The following is an 18786-nucleotide window of genomic DNA, read 5'->3' as shown; positions in this document are numbered from 1 at the left end:
ATAAAACATTTGTAATTATAGAGAAACCGGGTCCAACGCCTGTGCAGGGTCTTGGTGAGTGTGATCAAAAAATGTTGTTTCTCTTATTTCATATATTAATTTATCCTACTGACTCACTCTAAAAGTTTTCACTCAGCAAGGCCACAGCACTCCTCTGTGTGAGGCTGTTTGTAGACAAGAAAAAACCCTTATTCCAGTAACAAAACAGATTCTTCTCCAGGTTTATTCATTACGTTACTATTTAACCTAAATGTCTGTAATTTGTTTTGACTCTGACTACTTTCCATTATTGTAAATGAGGAGGAACGAACGCTGCCCAGTCAGAACAGGGCAGATTACTGAGCCATAAGGGCCGAATGATCAACTGTTCTCTCTTTGCAAAGATGTGAAAATGGGGTTAATGGTGAATAGTTGAATATTTTTCCCACTGCAGTGAGGTATTGCTGGGTGCAGATGAAAACCAGACGTTGCTGCAATCCTTCATGTTGCATGCAGCTCTGATCTCAGCTGTTCACTCAGCAGGTGCTTTGATTGGCTAATTTTACTCAGTGGTTACGACTTGGAAGGTTAGAAGAAAGGGAGAGACATGCGGCAAAGGTCAGCAGGACTAGGACTCGGACCTGTGACATGACCTCTACCTCCACGCCATGGTAGCATCCCTTCCTACCATCCCCATAGAGTCCAAACTGTCCAGAGTCCAAACTGTCCAGAGTCCAAACTGTCCATAGAGTCCAAACTGTCCAGAGTCCAAATTTTCTATAGAGTCCAAACTGTCCATAGAGTCCAAACTGTCCATAGAGTCCAAATTGTCCATAGAGTCCAAATTGTCCAGAGTCCAAACTGTCCATAGAGTCCAAACTGTCCATAGAGTCCAAACTGTCCAGAGTCCAAATTTTCTATAGAGTCCAAACTGTCCATAGAGTCCAAACTGTCCATAGAGTCCAAATTGTCCATAGAGTCCAAACTGTCCAGAGTCCAAATTGTCTATAGAGTTCAAATTGTCTAAAGAGTTCAAATTGTCCATAGAGTCCAAACTGTCCATAGAGTCCAAATTGTCCATATAGTCCAAACTGTCCATAGAGTTCAAATTGTCCATAGAGTCCAAACTGTCCATAGAGTCCAAACTGTCCAGAGTCCAAATTTTCTATAGAGTCCAAACTGTCCATAGAGTCCAAACTGTCCATAGAGTCCAAATTGTCCATAGAGTCCAAATTGTCCAGAGTCCAAACTGTCCATAGAGTCCAAACTGTCCATAGAGTCCAAATTGTCCAGAGTCCAAACTGTCCATAGAGTCCAAACTGTCCATAGAGTCCAAACTGTCCAGAGTCCAAATTTTCTATAGAGTCCAAACTGTCCATAGAGTCCAAACTGTCCATAGAGTCCAAATTGTCCATAGAGTCCAAACTGTCCAGAGTCCAAATTGTCTATAGAGTTCAAATTGTCTAAAGAGTTCAAATTGTCCATAGAGTCCAAACTGTCCATAGAGTCCAAATTGTCCATATAGTCCAAACTGTCCATAGAGTTCAAATTGTCCATAGAGTCCAAACTGTCCATAGAGTCCAAACTGTCCGTAGAGTCCAAATTGTCTAGTTTAAATTGTCCTTAGAGTCCAAACTGTCCATAGAGTCCAAATTGTCCATATAGTCCAAACTGTCCATAGAGTCCAAATTGTCCATATAGTCCAAACTGTCCAGAGTCCAAACTGTCTATAGATTTCAAATTGTCCATAGAGTCCAAACTGTCCATAGAGTCCAAATTGTCCAAATAGTCCAAACTGTCCATAGAGTCCAAACTGTCTATAGAGTTCAAATTGTCCATAGAGTCCAAACTGTCCATAGAGTCCAAATTGTCCAGAGTCCAAACTGTCCATAGAGTCCAAACTGTCCATAGAGTCCAAACTGTCCAGAGTCCAAATTGTCTAGTTTAAATTGTCCTTAGAGTCCAAACTGTCCATAGAGTCCAAATTGTCCATATAGTCCAAACTGTCCATAGAGTCCAAATTGTCCATATAGTCCAAACTGTCCAGAGTCCAAACTGTCTATAGAGTTCAAATTGTCCATAGAGTCCAAACTGTCCATAGAGTCCAAATTGTCCAAATAGTCCAAACTGTCCATAGAGTCCAAACTGTCTATAGAGTTCAAATTGTCCATAGAGTCCAAACTGTCCATAGATTCCAAACTGTCTATAGAGTTCAAATTGTCCATAGAGTCCAAACTGTCCATAGAGTCCAAATTGTCCAGAGTCCAAACTGTCCATAGAGTCCAAACTGTCCATAGAGTCCAAATTGTCCAGAGTCCAAACTGTCCATAGAGTCCAAACTGTCCATAGAGTCCAAACTGTCCAGAGTCCAAATTTTCTATAGAGTCCAAACTGTCCATAGAGTCCAAACTGTCCATAGAGTCCAAATTGTCCATAGAGTCCAAACTGTCCAGAGTCCAAATTGTCTATAGAGTTCCAACTGTCCAGAGTCCAAATTGTCTATAGAGTTCAAATTGTCTATAGAGTTCAAATTGTCCATAGAGTCCAAACTGTCCATAGAGTCCAAATTGTCCATATAGTCCAAACTGTCCATAGAGTTCAAATTGTCCATAGAGTCCAAACTGTCCAGAGTCCAAATTTTCTATAGAGTCCAAACTGTCTATAGAGTCCAAACTGTCCATAGAGTCCAAACTGTCCAGAGTCCAAATTGTCTATAGAGTCCAAACTGTCCATAGAGTCCAAACTGTCCATAGAGTCCAAATTGTCCAGAGTCCAAACTGTCCATAGAGTCCAAACTGTCCATAGAGTCCAAACTGTCCAGAGTCCAAATTTTCTATAGAGTCCAAACTGTCCATAGAGTCCAAACTGTCCATAGAGTCCAAATTGTCCATAGAGTCCAAACTGTCCAGAGTCCAAATTGTCTATAGAGTTCAAATTGTCTAAAGAGTTCAAATTGTCCATAGAGTCCAAACTGTCCATAGAGTCCAAATTGTCCATATAGTCCAAACTGTCCATAGAGTTCAAATTGTCCATAGAGTCCAAACTGTCTATAGAGTCCAAACTGTCCATAGAGTCCAAACTGTCCATAGAGTCCAAACTGTCCAGAGTCCAAATTGTCTATAGAGTCCAAACTGTCCATAGAGTCCAAACTGTCCATAGAGTCCAAATTGTCCAGAGTCCAAACTGTCCATAGAGTCCAAACTGTCCAGAGTCCAAATTTTCTATAGAGTCCAAACTGTCCATAGAGTCCAAACTGTCCATAGAGTCCAAATTGTCCATAGAGTCCAAACTGTCCAGAGTCCAAATTGTCTATAGAGTTCAAACTGTCCAGAGTCCAAATTGTCTATAGAGTTCAAATTGTCTATAGAGTTCAAATTGTCCATAGAGTCCAAACTGTCCATAGAGTCCAAATTGTCCATATAGTCCAAACTGTCCATAGAGTTCAAATTGTCCATAGAGTCCAAACTGTCCAGAGTCCAAATTTTCTATAGAGTCCAAACTGTCTATAGAGTCCAAACTGTCCATAGAGTCCAAACTGTCCAGAGTCCAAATTGTCTATAGAGTCCAAATTGTCTATAGAGTCCAAACTGTCCATAGAGTCCAAACTGTCCAGAGTTCAAATTGTCTATAGAGTTCAAATTGTCTATAGAGTTCAAATTGTCCAGAGTCCAAATTGTCTATAGAGTCCAAATTGTCTATAGAGTTCAAACTGTCCAGAGTCCAAATTGTCTATAGAGTTCAAATTGTCTATAGAGTTCAAATTGTCCATAGAGTCCAAACTGTCCATAGAGTCCAAATTGTCCATATAGTCCAAACTGTCCATAGAGTTCAAATTGTCCATAGAGTCCAAACTGTCCATAGAGTCCAAATTGTCCAGAGTCCAAACTGTCCATAGAGTCCAAACTGTCCATAGAGTCCAAACTGTCCAGAGTCCAAATTTTCTATAGTCCAAACTGTCTATAGAGTCCAAACTGTCCATAGAGTCCAAACTGTCCAGAGTCCAAATTGTCTATAGAGTTCAAATTGTCTATAGAGTTCAAATCTTCCATAGAGTCCAAACTGTCCATAGAGTCCAAATTGTCCATATAGTCCAAACTGTCCATAGAGTTCAAATTGTCCATAGAGTCCAAACTGTCCATAGAGTCCAAACTGTCCGTAGAGTCCAAATTGTCTAGTTTAAATTGTCCTTAGAGTCCAAACTGTCCATAGAGTCCAAATTGTCCATATAGTCCAAACTGTCCATAGAGTCCAAATTGTCCATATAGTCCAAACTGTCCAGAGTCCAAACTGTCTATAGAGTTCAAATTGTCCATAGAGTCCAAACTGTCCATAGAGTCCAAATTGTCCAAATAGTCCAAACTGTCCATAGAGTCCAAACTGTCTATAGAGTTCAAATTGTCCATAGAGTCCAAACTGTCCATAGAGTCCAAACTGTCTATAGAGTTCAAATTGTCCATAGAGTCCAAACTTTCCATAAAGTCCGAATTGTCCATATAGTCCAAACTGTCCATAGAGTTCAAATTGTCCATAGAGTCCAAACTGTCCATAGAGTTCAAATTGTCCATAGAGTCCAAACTGTCCATAAAGTCCAAACTGTCCATATAGTCCAAATTGTCCATATAGTCCAAACTGTCCATAGAGTTCAAATTGTCCATAGAGTCCAAACTGTCCATAGAGTTCAAATTGTCCATATAGTCCAAACTGTCCATAGAGTCCAAACTGTCCATAGAGTTCAAATTGTCCATAGAGTCCAAACTGTCCATAGAGTTCAAATTGTCCATATAGTCCAAACTGTCCATAGAGTCCAAACTGTCCATAGAGTTCAAATTGTCCATATAGTCCAAACTGTCCATAGAGTCCAAACTGTCCATAGAGTCCAAATTGTCTAGTTTAAATTGTCCTTAGAGTCCAAACTGTCCATAAAGTCCAAATTGTCTATAGAGTTCAAATTGTCCCCACAATGAGATTCCATAATATCCAAAACATTTTTTATTAAAAAAATAATTTTTCAAAAAGAAACATTTTAACACAAACCTTCAGTGCAAAAACTGTTCCATAAAAACACCAAGTCTCCACCTGGACCTGATGCAGAACCAAACTTCAGAGCAAACATTAAGAACTTTCAGCATTTTTCTACCTTTGCATCTGAAGGTCAGTGAGTAGAAGAACTTGAATTGCTCTGTAACAGTCAGGTCTGGGTCTTTTTCCATGAACCGGTTCAGAAACGATAAACTCAAATCTGATCTGAGGTTTTTTAATTGTCCAGATCTGGGAGGGAACCGGGCTTGGAGCCAATGTCAATCCCTGAGAAGTCGCAGGCTGAAGCTGCAGACTCGTCAGACAGCAGCAGAGATCTCTGCAAAAGAAAGAAGACTGGATCAGAATGAGCTAATCTGAGCAGCATACTTCTCCTCATTAATAGAGGAGAATAAGAATAATCCTAGATTTCTTTTTAATCCAGTTGCCAAACTCACCCAGAGCCATAGCTCTGTTGAACCGTCCATTCCACCTGCTCTTAGCAGCAATGATTTTATGGGATTCTTTATAAATAAGATTGATCTTATTAAAAATAAGATCATAAGCACTCCTCTATCCGCGATTGGTTTGTCTCTGGAGGGGGGGGCAGCATCTGAGGTAGTCATGGAATCTGAACTGGGTTTAGACTGCTTTGATCCAGTTGAACTTTCTGAATTAGCAAAATTATTGTCTTCATCTAAGCCTTCAACTTGTATGTTAGATCCAGTTCCAACCAGGTTATTTAAGGAGGTATTCCCTTTGATCTCCTCCTCCATTTTAGATGTGATTAATCTATCTCTGTTACAGGGATATGTACCTAAAGCTTTTAAGGTTGCTGGAATTAAACCTCTGCTTAAGAAACCGTCTCTTGACCCAGATGACTTGGTCAATTATAGACCTATATCCAATCTTCCTTTCTTTTATAAATCCTAAAACTTTAGATGAAGTCAGCGTTTCATTGTGAAATGCTGCCATCTGGTGGCAGTCTAAAGAGCAGCAGCCTCTACCTGTCAGGACTCACCTCGGCTTTCCTCCTCCTTCCTCTCTCCTGGATTCTCTTCATCTTCTCCTCCTCTTCCTCCTCCTCGTCGGCTGCAGACGCCGCGCTGTTGTTGACAAGCGGCTCCACGGTGGCCAGGAGTGCAGGGACGGTGAAGCAAGACAGGAAGCGGGCCTTTAGCAGCTGGTAGGCGGGGTTGGAGGAGAAACGTTGGGCCACCAGCTGACGCACCTCCTTCACCTGCTGCCGGTCTGCAGAGAGAACGAACCTCTGAGCGCCGCCTGGCTGCTCTGGCGCCACTCTCTGCTCAGACATGGAGTCCGGCCCCACTGAGGGGGCGGAGCCAGGATGGGTCTGAGAGCCTACAGGTGTGTGTACGCTGTCCAGCAGCTTCAGAGACGCCGTCATCAGAGATTTCTTGGACTCCAGAAGCAGACTGAGCGTGTTCAGAGTGCTGATGAACGGCGGCAGGTAGGGAAGGGCAGACCTCGCCCCGGGGATGGCCACGCCCCCTTCCCCACTCAGCCAATCCTTCACTGCCTCTTGGGTCTCCAGGAACATGAGGGAGGGATCAAAGTGCACCCCCACCCTCCGCAGGGGAGGAGGCTTCAGTGGGTCCACCTGGACCACCCCGCTGTAAGGCAGCACAGGCTTTTCAGGTGATTGGTTGACTGCTGGGAGGAGCAGCTTCATGTTCCCAGGGGGCGGGGCTCCTGCTGTAGCAGCAGAATTCAAACCAACAACCTTTGAGCTTCCAGCTGTCAGAGTGGGCGGAACTTTAGGATCTGGAGGCAGAGCCGCAACCAAAGACATGGATGCAGCTGGGGTCATGACCCACAGGGGCAGACTAGGCAGCAGATGAACCCCTGAGGCCTGAGCCAGGGGCGGGGCCAAAGCCAGGGGCGGGGCCTGGGCTCGGATCTGAGCCAGGGGTCGGGTCTGAGCCGGAGCCGGAGCCGGGGCCTGAGCCAGGGGTCGGGTCTGAGCCCGGGCCGGGTTCTGAGCCGGAGCCGGGGCCTGAGCCAGGGGCGGGACCTTGGTCGGGGGCGGGGCCTGAGCCAAGGACATGGATCCAGCTGGTGTCATAACCCAAATGGGCCAACAAGGGAGGAGATGAAACCCGGGGGCCTGAGCCGAGGGCGGGGCCGGAGACCTGCCAGCTTTCTTCTGTTTGGCAGACGAGGCGGGTCGCTTCTTCTTTTCTTTTTTAGCCTAGAAAGAAAAACAGAACGCCATCAGATGGGAGGTTCTATTGGGTTCTGGTGTCTGCTTGTTCTGGAACATGAACCTAAAATCTGTCAACATTTAACCTGAACCAGAACCTGGTTCCATCAACTGTTCTAGTCCAGACCTCAGTCTGCGGGAAACTGTGAGGTCATCGATGACATCACAGACTGGAACTCACCTTGACCTCTGCAAATTCCCTGATCTTCGGGGTCGGCCTTCGGACTCTCTTCCCCTGCTGGATCAAATCGGCCCCGCCCAAATCCCCCCGCCTCCTCTTCCTGCCTTCGCTCTGATGAACCGTAGTCTCTGTGGAGGTGGGCGGAGCCTGTGCTACGCGAGGGGGGCAGGAGGACTGAGGAGCAGAGGTGGAGGAGCTGACGGCTGCATACGGATGGTCGCTGCTGATGGCGTAAACGTCTGGACGTGTTTCTAGAGAACGTGCCGTCGTCATGGATACAGGCTGAAAGGAGAACAGCAGAGTATTATGACCAAGCAGACCGGCAATGATGTCACAGTTAACGACCAACCAGCTGAAGCTGATTGGTCTGGGATGAACTGGATCCGAGGCTGTTGCACTGGAAAACGACCAGTTACCCATCAGGATGAGAAAGGTGGTGTTGAAAAATTTTGATTTCTCTTCTATTATATATTAATTCATCCTATTTACTCTCTATAAAAGTTTTCACTCAGTCTGTTCCTCTTTCAAGGCCACACCATTCTCTGCAGGATGGTGTTTGTAGAGCAGTCATTGCTTCTTCCATAACAAACCAGATTCTTTCTCAGGTTTCTTCATAACATGTTTCTGTTCAACCAAAGTGTCTGTAATTAGTTTCGACTCCTTTCCATTGTTGTCAGTAAGGAGGAACGAACGCTGCTCAGATCAGAACAGGGCAGAATGCTGCCATTAGGGCTGCATGATGAACTGTTCTCTCTGTGCAAACATATGAATAAATGTGCCGACTGAGTGAAATCCATCCATCTACGTTTATTTAACTAGGATGAATGGTTGAATACTTTTTTCCCACCACTAAGGTCATGCTAACAATACAGTAACTGCAGGCCATTTTTTTGCACCATGTTTTTCTCCCACAGCTTCCATTTGCTGCACTTTATGGGATGGAAATGTTCATTAACTGTCTGGAAGCTGCACTAAAGAAACTTCATTTTATATCCAGTCTGTGTCGAAAATGACAAAAGTTTTCTCTGAGGCCAAGCAGAGGGGAGCAGAGGAGGAACTGCTCCTGCTGCATCTGCTGAGGTTCAGAGGGGAACGGTGAGGCTCTGCTGTAGCGGTTGGTCGAGTTACTCCAGCTATGGATCAGACCATCACAGAACGTTCCTCAGGGGAACCTGCTGAGAACTTTACCTTAGAATCTAGAGGTGCTTCCTCCTGCTGATGGGGTTCTTCAAACGCTCCTCCTTCCACACCTCCAACCAGTCCAGGATTGCTCCGCCCATCAGATTTCTCGCCACCTGCATCAGGCCAGACTGTACACAAGTCCACTTTAGACCCGCCTACATCGATGTTAGCTCCACCCATATCCAGCTTAGCCCCGCCCTCACTGCTGCAGGCAGCCTCATCCCTGCCAGCTGGGGTCTGACTGGGTGGAGGAGCCTGGAAACTGGTTAGACTGGAACCAAGAGGGGGAGCTGAGGAGGAGAGGCAGGTTGGCAGCCGAGGGCCTGGAGGTGCAGGAGCAAAGTAGATGGAGGCAGGAGCAAAGAAGGTGCTTTGAGGAAACACCTGAGGACCTCCAGAAGGAGGAGTCTGAGGGAGGAGGTGCTGGCTGGGAGGAGGAGCCTGGGGGAGGAGGTGCTGGCTGGTAGGAGGATTCTGGGGGAGGAGGTGCTGGCTGGGAGGAGGATTCTGGGGGAGGAGGTGCTGGCTGGGAGGAGGATTCTGGGGGAGGAGGTGCTGGCTGGTAGGAGAAGCCTGAGGGAGGAGGTGCTGGCTGGGAGGAGGAGCCTGGGGGAGGAGGTGCTGGCTGGTAGGAGGAGTCTGAGGGAGGAGGTGCTGGCTGGGAGGAGGAGTCTGAGGGAGGAGGTGCTGGCTGGGAGGAGGATTCTGGGGGAGGAGGTGCTGGCTGGGAGGAGGATTCTGGGGGAGGAGGTGCTGGCTGGGAGGAGGATTCTGGGGGAGGAGGTGCTGGCCGGTAGGAGGAGTCTGGGGGAGGAGCTGCTGGCTGGGAGGAGGATTCTGGGGGAGGAGGTGCTGGCTGGTAGGAGGAGCCTGCATCCCCCTGCTCCTCTGCTGCTTCAGGAGCTCAGAGACGTGCCAGGGGTTGGGCTGTGATCTGGGAGCAGGGGGCGGGGCCAGGAGCTCCGCCTGGCTCCTCCTCTGCTCTATCATCTCCCTGCAGCCCAGTGTGTCCACGTTCATGGCTTGGAGGAGCAGCAGAAACATGGAGGAGGTGGAGACGCCGCCCCGCTCCCCTCGCTCCCTCAGCACGTCTGTGGCCGTGTCTCTGCGGGTTTTAGCCATCAGAAGGTTCCCGATCCACGGCGTGACGGCGGCCTGCAGCTCGTGCTGCAGCTGCCCCCCCCCCCTCACTCTGGGCTTCTGCTTCAAGGCGCTCAGGTGGAGGCGCAGCCCCTCCTGAGACACCATCTGCATGGCAGAGGAGCGGTGGCGCTCCTCCCTGGACAGCACTCTGGGAGGAGGGCCGATGATGACGGAAGTTCCAGAACGTTCCAGGACGGTGGAGCGGACAGAGGTCCCATCAGGAGCGGCAGAGGAAGGAGGGAGCTCCACAGCCTGGAAGCTCAGCATGGAGGACGATGGTTTCGTCTTCAGGGGGATCCACTCCTCCATAGGGGGGATGATGTACTCCTCCTCCTGCTCCTGCTCCTCCTCAGAGTCTTCACTAGAATCCATGTACCGGACCACCTCATCTTCGTCCTCCTGTTCCTCCTCATCCGTGTTCTCCTCCTTCTTGATGGCGGCGGCTGTCTTCCACCCTCCTCGTCCTGCTTTGGCCTTCTGGGTCTTCTGGGTCTGCTTCCTGCCCTGTCACAGAGGGAGAGGGAGCATCAACAGGGAGGTGCCCTCAGCTCCTCCTGGCTTTGCTCCTGGTTCCTGCCGGTACCTGAGCAGGAGGTCGGATCAGCTTCCTCCACTCCCTCATGCACTGAGCATCCAGGCGGTGAGGAATCTCTGCAGCGATCTTTGCCCAGCGGCCTGCGGCACAGCGACACCCGGGTCAGAGGCTGCTTCATCATCATCATCATCATCATCATCATCATCATCATCATCATCATCATCAGAACCTCACCAACGCCGTGTTTCTCCACCAGCTTCTTCAGCAGCTCCACCTCATGTTTGTCGAAGCTTCCTTTCTTTATGCTCTTCTTCAGACAGTCCAAGTACCTGAAGACAAGAGGGACAGACAGAGACTATCAGAGGGACAGACAGAGACCATCAGAGAGACGGACAGAGACTATCAGAGGGACGGACAGAGACCATCAGAGGGACGGACAGAGACTATCAGAGGGACGGACAGAGACTATCAGAGGGACAGACAGAGACTATCAGAGAGACGGACAGAGACTATCAGAGGGACAGACAGAGACCATCAGAGAGACGGACAGAGACTATCAGAGGGACAGACAGAGACTATCAGAGGGACAGACAGAGACTATCAGAGAGACGGACAGAGACTATCAGAGGGACAGACAGAGACGGACAGAGACCATCAGAGAGACGGACAGAGACGGACAGAGACTATCAGAGAGACGGACAGAGACTATCAGAGGGACAGACAGAGACTATCAGAGGGACAGACAGAGACCGTCAGAGAGACGGACAGAGACTATCAGAGGGACAGACAGAGACTATCAGAGAGACGGACAGAGACTATCAGAGGGACAGACAGAGACGGACAGAGACCATCAGAGAGACGGACAGAGACTATCAGAGGGACAGACAGAGACGGACAGAGACCATCAGAGAGACGGACAGAGACTATCAGAGGGACAGACAGAGACGGACAGAGACTATCAGAGAGACGGACAGAGACTATCAGAGGGACAGACAGAGACGGACAGAGACTATCAGAGACGGACAGAGACTATCAGAGGGACAGACAGAGACGGACAGAGACTATCAGAGGGACAGACAGAGACGGACAGAGACCATCAGAGAGACGGACAGAGACTATCAGAGGGACAGACAGAGACCGTCAGAGAGACGGACAGAGACTATCAGAGGGACAGACAGAGACGGACAGAGACTATCAGAGACGGACAGAGACTATCAGAGGGACGGACAGAGACGGACAGAGACCATCAGAGAGACGGACAGAGACTATCAGAGAGACGGACAGAGACTATCAGAGGGACGGACAGAGACGGACAGAGACCATCAGAGAGACGGACAGAGACTATCAGAGAGACGGACAGAGACTATCAGAGGGACGGACAGAGACCATCAGAGAGACAGACAGAGACTATCAGAGGGACGGACAGAGACGGACAGAGACTATCAGAGAGACGGACAGAGACTATCAGAGAGACGGACAGAGACTATCAGAGGGACGGACAGAGACCATCAGAGAGACGGACAGAGACCATCAGAGAGACAGACAGAGACTATCAGAGGGACGGACAGAGACTATCAGAGGGACAGACAGAGACGGACAGACTATCAGAGAGACGGACAGAGACCATCAGAGAGACGGACAGAGACTATCAGAGAGACGGACAGAGACTATCAGAGAGACGGACAGAGACCATCAGAGAGACGGACAGAGACCATCAGAGAGACGGACAGAGACTATCAGAGGGACGGACAGAGACTATCAGAGGGACAGACAGAGACGGACAGAGACCATCAGAGAGACGGACAGAGACCATCAGAGAGACGGACAGAGACCATCAGAGGGACGGACAGAGACCATCAGAGAGACGGACAGAGACTATCAGAGGGACAGACAGAGACGGACAGACTATCAGAGAGACGGACAGAGACTATCAGAGGGACGGACAGAGACTATCAGAGGGACGAACAGAGACCATCAGAGAGACGGACAGAGACTATCAGAGGGACGGACAGAGACCATCAGAGAGACGGACAGAGACCATCAGAGAGACGGACAGAGACCATCAGAGAGACGGACAGAGACCATCAGAGGGACGGACAGAGACCATCAGAGAGACGGACAGAGACTATCAGAGAGACGGACAGAGACTATCAGAGGGACAGACAGAGACGGACAGAGACTATCAGAGAGACGGACAGAGACTATCAGAGGGACGGACAGAGACTATCAGAGGGACGGACAGAGACTATCAGAGGGACAGACAGAGACTATCAGAGGGACAGACAGAGACGGACAGAGACCATCAGAGAGACGGACAGAGACTATCAGAGAGACGGACAGAGACTATCAGAGAGACGGACAGAGACTATCAGAGGGACGGACAGAGACTATCAGAGGGACGGACAGAGACTATCAGAGGGACAGACAGAGACGGACAGAGACCATCAGAGAGACGGACAGAGACTATCAGAGGGACAGACAGAGACTATCAGAGGGACAGACAGAGACGGACAGAGACCATCAGAGAGACGGACAGAGACTATCAGAGGGACAGACAGAGACGGACAGAGACTATCAGAGAGACGGACAGAGACTATCAGAGGGACAGACAGAGACTATCAGAGGGACGGACAGAGACCATCAGAGAGACGGACAGAGACTATCAGAGGGACAGACAGAGACGGACAGAGACCATCAGAGAGACGGACAGAGACTATCAGAGGGACAGACAGAGACGGACAGAGACCATCAGAGAGACGGACAGAGACTATCAGAGGGACAGACAGAGACGGACAGAGACCATCAGAGAGACGGACAGAGACTATCAGAGAGACGGACAGAGACCATCAGAGAGACGGACAGAGACTATCAGAGGGACAGACAGAGACTATCAGAGAGACGGACAGAGACTATCAGAGGGACAGACAGAGACGGACAGAGACCATCAGAGAGACGGACAGAGACTATCAGAGGGACGGACAGAGACCATCAGAGAGACGGACAGAGACTATCAGAGGGACAGAGTCACCACTCTGTCCTCCTCCAGGTTCTCACCTGTCCCTGCAGGCTCCATCAGAGCGTCCAGGAACTTCTAACCGGACCTTCCACCAGCACTTCTCCCCGTAACGAGCCACAGCCTGCAGGAGGAGCTGATGGAGACAGACAGGCGTCCCGTCAGACAGACGGAGACAGACTAACGCTACAATCAGACGCTGGAGGCAGCAGAGGAAGCTGCTGTCCAGGCAAAGACAATGATTGAAGCACATCAAGGTGCAGCAAAAGCTCCTGCAGCGCCTCATGAGCAGCTGAGGGTTAGGGCTGGTTTATCCTCAGAAACCAGGTGGTCTGCATGTGTCACAGGTAATGCAGATAAGCCCCGCCCCTTCCGCAGACAGGAGGCCTCTGATTGGTCAGATCTACATCTGCTCTAATCTATGTGTATTTCCTGTTTGGAATATCTGCGATACACTGCTGCGCAAGCTGCTGGACGCGCCGCATCAACCAATGAGAGAAGCTGATCTGGGAGCTGGCAGGGAGTCAGACGCAGCACTGCTGATGCAGAGCGCTATGATCACTCCTCTGAAACAGTTTATTAACGCCTAAATTAACTTCAAATGTAGAAACCTGCCGGCAGAATATGTTGGCTTTTATTATCCTGCTGCCTGCAGTTTGTAGCACAGACCTGAAAAACGCTAACATCTACTTCCAGCCGCCACCAACAGGAGGGGAAAACCCTGGAGAGGCGAGCGGGCCTGAGGCAGCTGCTGCTGGGGATTCCCAGTGACAGCGCAGCGCCGGTATGTGGGGGTCTGAGCGGCTCCCACAGAGAAATAATCTTTGAAGGCAGGATGGTAATCTGGATGAACTGACTGCACAGACCATGTTTTCAGGAGGACTTTCTCACTTCAACATAGATTCTAACTACTTTCTACCCGCTGATCACAGCTAATATAGCAAAGCTGCTCTCTGGCATCGAACACAGGAGCAGCAGAAGCATTTTACTGGACGTCTGACCTTAATGTGGATCAGAGATGAAGCAGCAGAAGCTGCTTTGCTGCTTCCAGCCTGGCAGTCTGAACGTAGCATCAAAGGCTCATTATGCTTGATGTACGGACAGCCGTTTACAACTTTATCAAAGCCTCTTCATGCTCTCTGAGAGCCACAGTCGGTTCCTTCCTGGAGTTTCTCCATCGTCTGTGGATAATGGTCATATTTAGGGGCTAAATCAAACCCTCGCCAGCAGAAGCTGCTGCTCACTCTTCCACTGTTACAAGTTTTAGTAAATTCTGTCTGCATCGGGCGCCATGCAGAGAGGCGTGGAAGCCCAAAATGGCGTCATCTGGCCATGCGAACCTCGTGGACAGGTCAAGCATAAACCAAGCGTTACTGGATCCTAGATTTCAGATCCGGTAGGCGGTCCTGGACCAGGAAGGAGGAGCAGACATGGGTCCGACTCATACCTGGTCCTCTTCTTTGCTCCATGGGCCTTTCTTCAGCCTGGGGTCCAGAACCATGGTCCACCTGTAGAGCAGCTGGCATGGATCCCGACCCTCAATGAAGTAACTCACTGTAAGCAGAGGCTTCGTCAGAGAGGGCATCACGTCACAGGGTGGCGTCACAGGGTGGCGTCACAGGGTGGCGTCAGAGGGTGGCGTCACAGGGTGGCGTCACAGCGTGATGTCACAGCATGATGTCACAGCGTGGCGTCACAGCGTGGCGTCACGCTGTGATGTCACAGCGTGGCGTCACAGCGTGATGTCACAGCGTGATGTCACAGCGTGATGTCACAGCGTGGCGTCACAGCGTGATGTCACAGCGTGATGTCACAGCGTGATGTCACAGCGTGGCGTCACAGCGTGATGTCACAGCGTGATGTCACAGCGTGATGTCACAGCGTGGCGTCACGCTGTGATGTCACAGCGTGATGTCACAGCGTGATGTCACAGCGTGATGTCACAGCGTGGCGTCACAGCGTGACGTCACAGCGTGGCGTCACAGCGTGACGTCACAGCGTGGCGTCACAGCGTGACGTCACAGCGTGGCGTCACAGCGTGGCGTCACAGCGTGATGTCACAGCGTGGCGTCACAGCGTGACATCACGCTGTGACATCACAGCGTGATGTCACGCTGTGATGTCACAGCGTGACATCACGCTGTGATGTCACAGCGTGGCGTCATACTCTGAGTGTAAGGGATGAAGTTTCCGATCCTCATCTTCTGGACCAGCTCTCTGAGCTGGGCGTCCTCCTCTGGAGTCCAGCTTCCTCGTTTCAGAGAGCTGGAGACGAAACGCTGGAACATCTGGAGACACATGAAGGCCGTCCTCCCAGTCTGTGGGACAGGGAGCAGATAGAGACTGTTATTGTCATTTAGTACAGCTCTCATAAAGCAGCAGTGATCAGATGTAAACATCGTGGAGATTTAGAGTTGATCCAGCAGTTGATCAGTGTGATGGCGGTGGGGGAGAAGCTGCTGCAGAACCTGCTGGGTAGGAAGGAGTTCACTGCTGAAACGGCGGCTGGACTAACAGCTTCGGTCCCAGGATGGAAGTGACTCGCCCAGAGCTGCCATCTGGGTGGAGGGAAGTTACCGAACGGCCCTGATTGGACTGAGACTTTGGTCCAGAACCAAACGGATCCTACTGACCGTCACACAGCAGCTGTGTTAGGGAAACCCGTTCAGCGGGCGACTAACCGGCTGAGGAAGCAGATACAGGATTTAAAATCCAAACCCACAACCAAAAGCAGCCTGATAGTCAGTTTGTCCTTCAGTCGACTTACAGGCTTCTGTTAAAGCAGCAAGTTCAGCAGTTTGGGCTGAGAAGGTTTCTGGCAAAGAAGCAGTTAAACATGAAGAGAACAATAAGCAAATCCAACCTGGTTCTCTGCAGTTTCAGGGACGCAACCAGCTGAACCACCAACAACCACAATCTAAGCTGCTCTTCCAAACACACCTCAGACAGTGCAAACTTCATTATCCTCTGCTGCACGAAGAATGGCGGAGACGCTGTCCAGGAGATCCTGTTCATGACGGCAAATTGCAGCAGGGAAAAATGATTGACCTATTTACTGCAGTTAAATAAACAGATGGATGGATTTCACTCAGTCGGTACTTCATCATATCTTTGCAAAGAGAGAACGGTTCCTCATGCGGCTCTTATTGCTCGGTAATCAGCCCTGTTCTGCCTGAGCAGCGTTTATTCCTCCCCATTTACAATTACAGACACTTTGCTGAAACATAACATGTTATGAATAAACCTGGAGAAAGAATCTGGTTAGTTTTTCTCTGGTCTATAAACACCATCACATGGTTTATCCTTGCAAAACAATGGCTGACTGAGTGAAAAACGTTTATAGTGAGTAAATCTAGGAAATGTTAGGAGACACTGGGTTTAACACAGAGCTCCTGACATTCAGCAGGACAAGAAACAGAAGTAAATCTCCGCCATCGAGCAGAGGAGCAGCTGATTGGATTAGCTGGCCCGGTGGGCAGTGTTTAAGATGTATGGGCGGAGTTAAAGCCAATGAAGCTGGTTCAGCCCCCCCCAAAGCGTTCCTACCCCCAGCTCCTCTGCGATCTTCTCCCAGTTCCTCTCCCGGTGTCTCCTGCAGATCTCATTAAGCTGCTCCACCTCCTCGTTACTCCAGGGACTTTTGTTGATGGACGGATGGAGGAAGTTCTGCCAGAAGAGACGGATGTCCTCTGCGTCCCTCGTCCCTTCAAACTGGGGAAGAGGAGCAGACCTGAGCGGAGCCGTCGGCTCATCAATCCGCCGGTCGCTTCATTTACTCACGTCGATGTTGGAGATTTTCTGCCAGTCATGTTCTTCATATCTGTCCCCGATCAGCTCATCCTCCTTCTTGGACCTGACCAATCAGGGCACAGAACCAGGCGGGTGTTAATGTTGGAGGTGTTTACCGCCACATGACCGACCACCTGCCGGTCTTTGCAGTAATTGATGGTGAGAATGTTATGGAGCAAAAGGAATATTTTACATATAGAAGAATAAAATCAGAACAATTAATGCAGATCTAAGAGAGGATTGACTAAGACACAATTGAAGTGAGTTTTATGAAGAAAACGTTAACAACGCATTCGGCATATTTCTTAAAAAATTCAGAATGTTGTATGAAAAGCATTGCCCATTAAAAAGTATAAAAATAAATAAAGAAAATGTATGGATGTCAAAGGGGCTTATTAACGCTTGCAAAAGAAAAATATGCTATATAAGGAATTTATCAAGGAGAAAACAATAGATGCTGAAAAAAGGTATAAAAAATATAAAAAAAAAAACTCACAAGTTTAATAGGATGAATTTAACATGTTTTTGTAAATGTGGATTCCAATTTAGCGGATCAAAGATGATGACAAGGCAGAAGCTGAAGCTGTTAAAAACGAGGAAATAAACTCAAACCAAAAACCTCTGCAGGTTTTAATAACATTGACATGGAATCTATAAAATAATTGATTAGAGTATTTATAAAACCACTGAGGTCTTTTTTTAATTTATCCTCCAAACTGGAAGATTTCCACATGAAATGAAAACCGCCCAAAAGGTTCCGTTATATAAAGCTGGTGAAAGAGATTGTTTTACTGATTACCGTACCGAAACGGTTCTGGTCCGCAGCCCGGGTTAGATGGGTCTAGGGAAATGAAACGGTTCTGGCCCAGGTTCAGCCCGGGTTATAAAATGGGTCTGGGAAAAATAAAAGGTTTTTTGGCCCGGGTTCGGGCCCGGGGGGGTTGGGGGGGGGGGTTTAAACGGGTTACCGGCCCCGGGTTTTCCCGCCCGGGAAAAAAAGGGCAAGGGAAATGAAAAAGGGTTTTTCAGGCCCAAACCCGGGTTAAAGGGTCAAGGGGAAATGAAAGGGTTTCGGCCCCGGGTTAAAAGGGGTTCTAGGGAAATGAAACGTTTTTGGCCCAGGTTCAGCCCGGGTTAGATGGGCCCTGGGGAAAATTTGAAACGGTTCGGCCCCGCACCCGGGGTTTTAAAGATGGGCTGGGGAAAATGAAAGGGTTTTCCGGGCCCCGGGTTTCACCCGGGTTTAGATGGGTCTAGGAAAATGAAACGGTTCGGGGCCCAGGTTTCCACCCCGGGGTTAGAGGGGCCCTAGGGAAATAAAAGGGGGTTTCGGGCCCAGGTTCCCCGGGGTTTGAGGGGTTTCTGGGAAATGAAACGGTTCGGGCCCCCAGGTTCACCCCGGGGTTAGTTTGGGTCAGGGAAATGAAAGGGTTCCCGGGCCCCCAGGTTAAACCCGGTTTTTAAAGGGGCCCCCTGGGGAAAATAAAAAGGGTTCTGGGTCCGCACCCCGGGGTTAGAGGGGCCCTGGGAAATGAAATGGTTCGGTCCCCCCACCCCCCGAGTTAGTTTGGGTTCTAGGGAAATGAAAACGGTTCGGCCCGGGTTCACCCGGGGTTAAGGGGTTCTAGGGAAAAAAAACCGGTTTCGGCCCGGGTTAAACCCCGGGGTTTAATGGGTCTGGGGAAAAATGAAAACTTTCCCGGGTCCGCACCCCGGGGTTAGAG

General features: G+C 49.2%; 1 protein-coding gene across 1 annotated transcript in view; it reads right to left on the bottom strand.

The window, feature by feature from the left end:
* Positions 1–4948: 4948 nt before the first annotated feature.
* The window catches only part of snapc4 (small nuclear RNA activating complex, polypeptide 4), a 34889-nt gene continuing 21051 nt past the window's right edge, over positions 4949–18786 (bottom strand). Inside the window, exons 10-21 of the mRNA XM_038275294.1 lie at positions 17054–17126; positions 16820–16984; positions 15441–15591; positions 14721–14827; positions 13315–13409; positions 10495–10589; positions 10309–10400; positions 9453–10229; positions 8589–9023; positions 7401–7682; positions 6017–7207; positions 4949–5335 (exon numbers count right to left, since the gene is read on the bottom strand). Coding sequence (XP_038131222.1) covers positions 5234–5335; positions 6017–7207; positions 7401–7682; positions 8589–9023; positions 9453–10229; positions 10309–10400; positions 10495–10589; positions 13315–13409; positions 14721–14827; positions 15441–15591; positions 16820–16984; positions 17054–17126 — 3565 coding nt within the window. The 3' untranslated portion in view covers positions 4949–5233. The remainder of the gene's footprint in view (positions 5336–6016; positions 7208–7400; positions 7683–8588; positions 9024–9452; positions 10230–10308; positions 10401–10494; positions 10590–13314; positions 13410–14720; positions 14828–15440; positions 15592–16819; positions 16985–17053; positions 17127–18786) is intronic.

Source organism: Cyprinodon tularosa, unplaced genomic scaffold (assembly GCF_016077235.1).
Source record: "Cyprinodon tularosa strain WSP-4 unplaced genomic scaffold, ASM1607723v1 ctg951, whole genome shotgun sequence".
NCBI classification, from domain to species: domain Eukaryota; kingdom Metazoa; phylum Chordata; class Actinopteri; order Cyprinodontiformes; family Cyprinodontidae; genus Cyprinodon; species Cyprinodon tularosa.
This window is presented reverse-complemented; position numbering and strand designations above follow the sequence as displayed.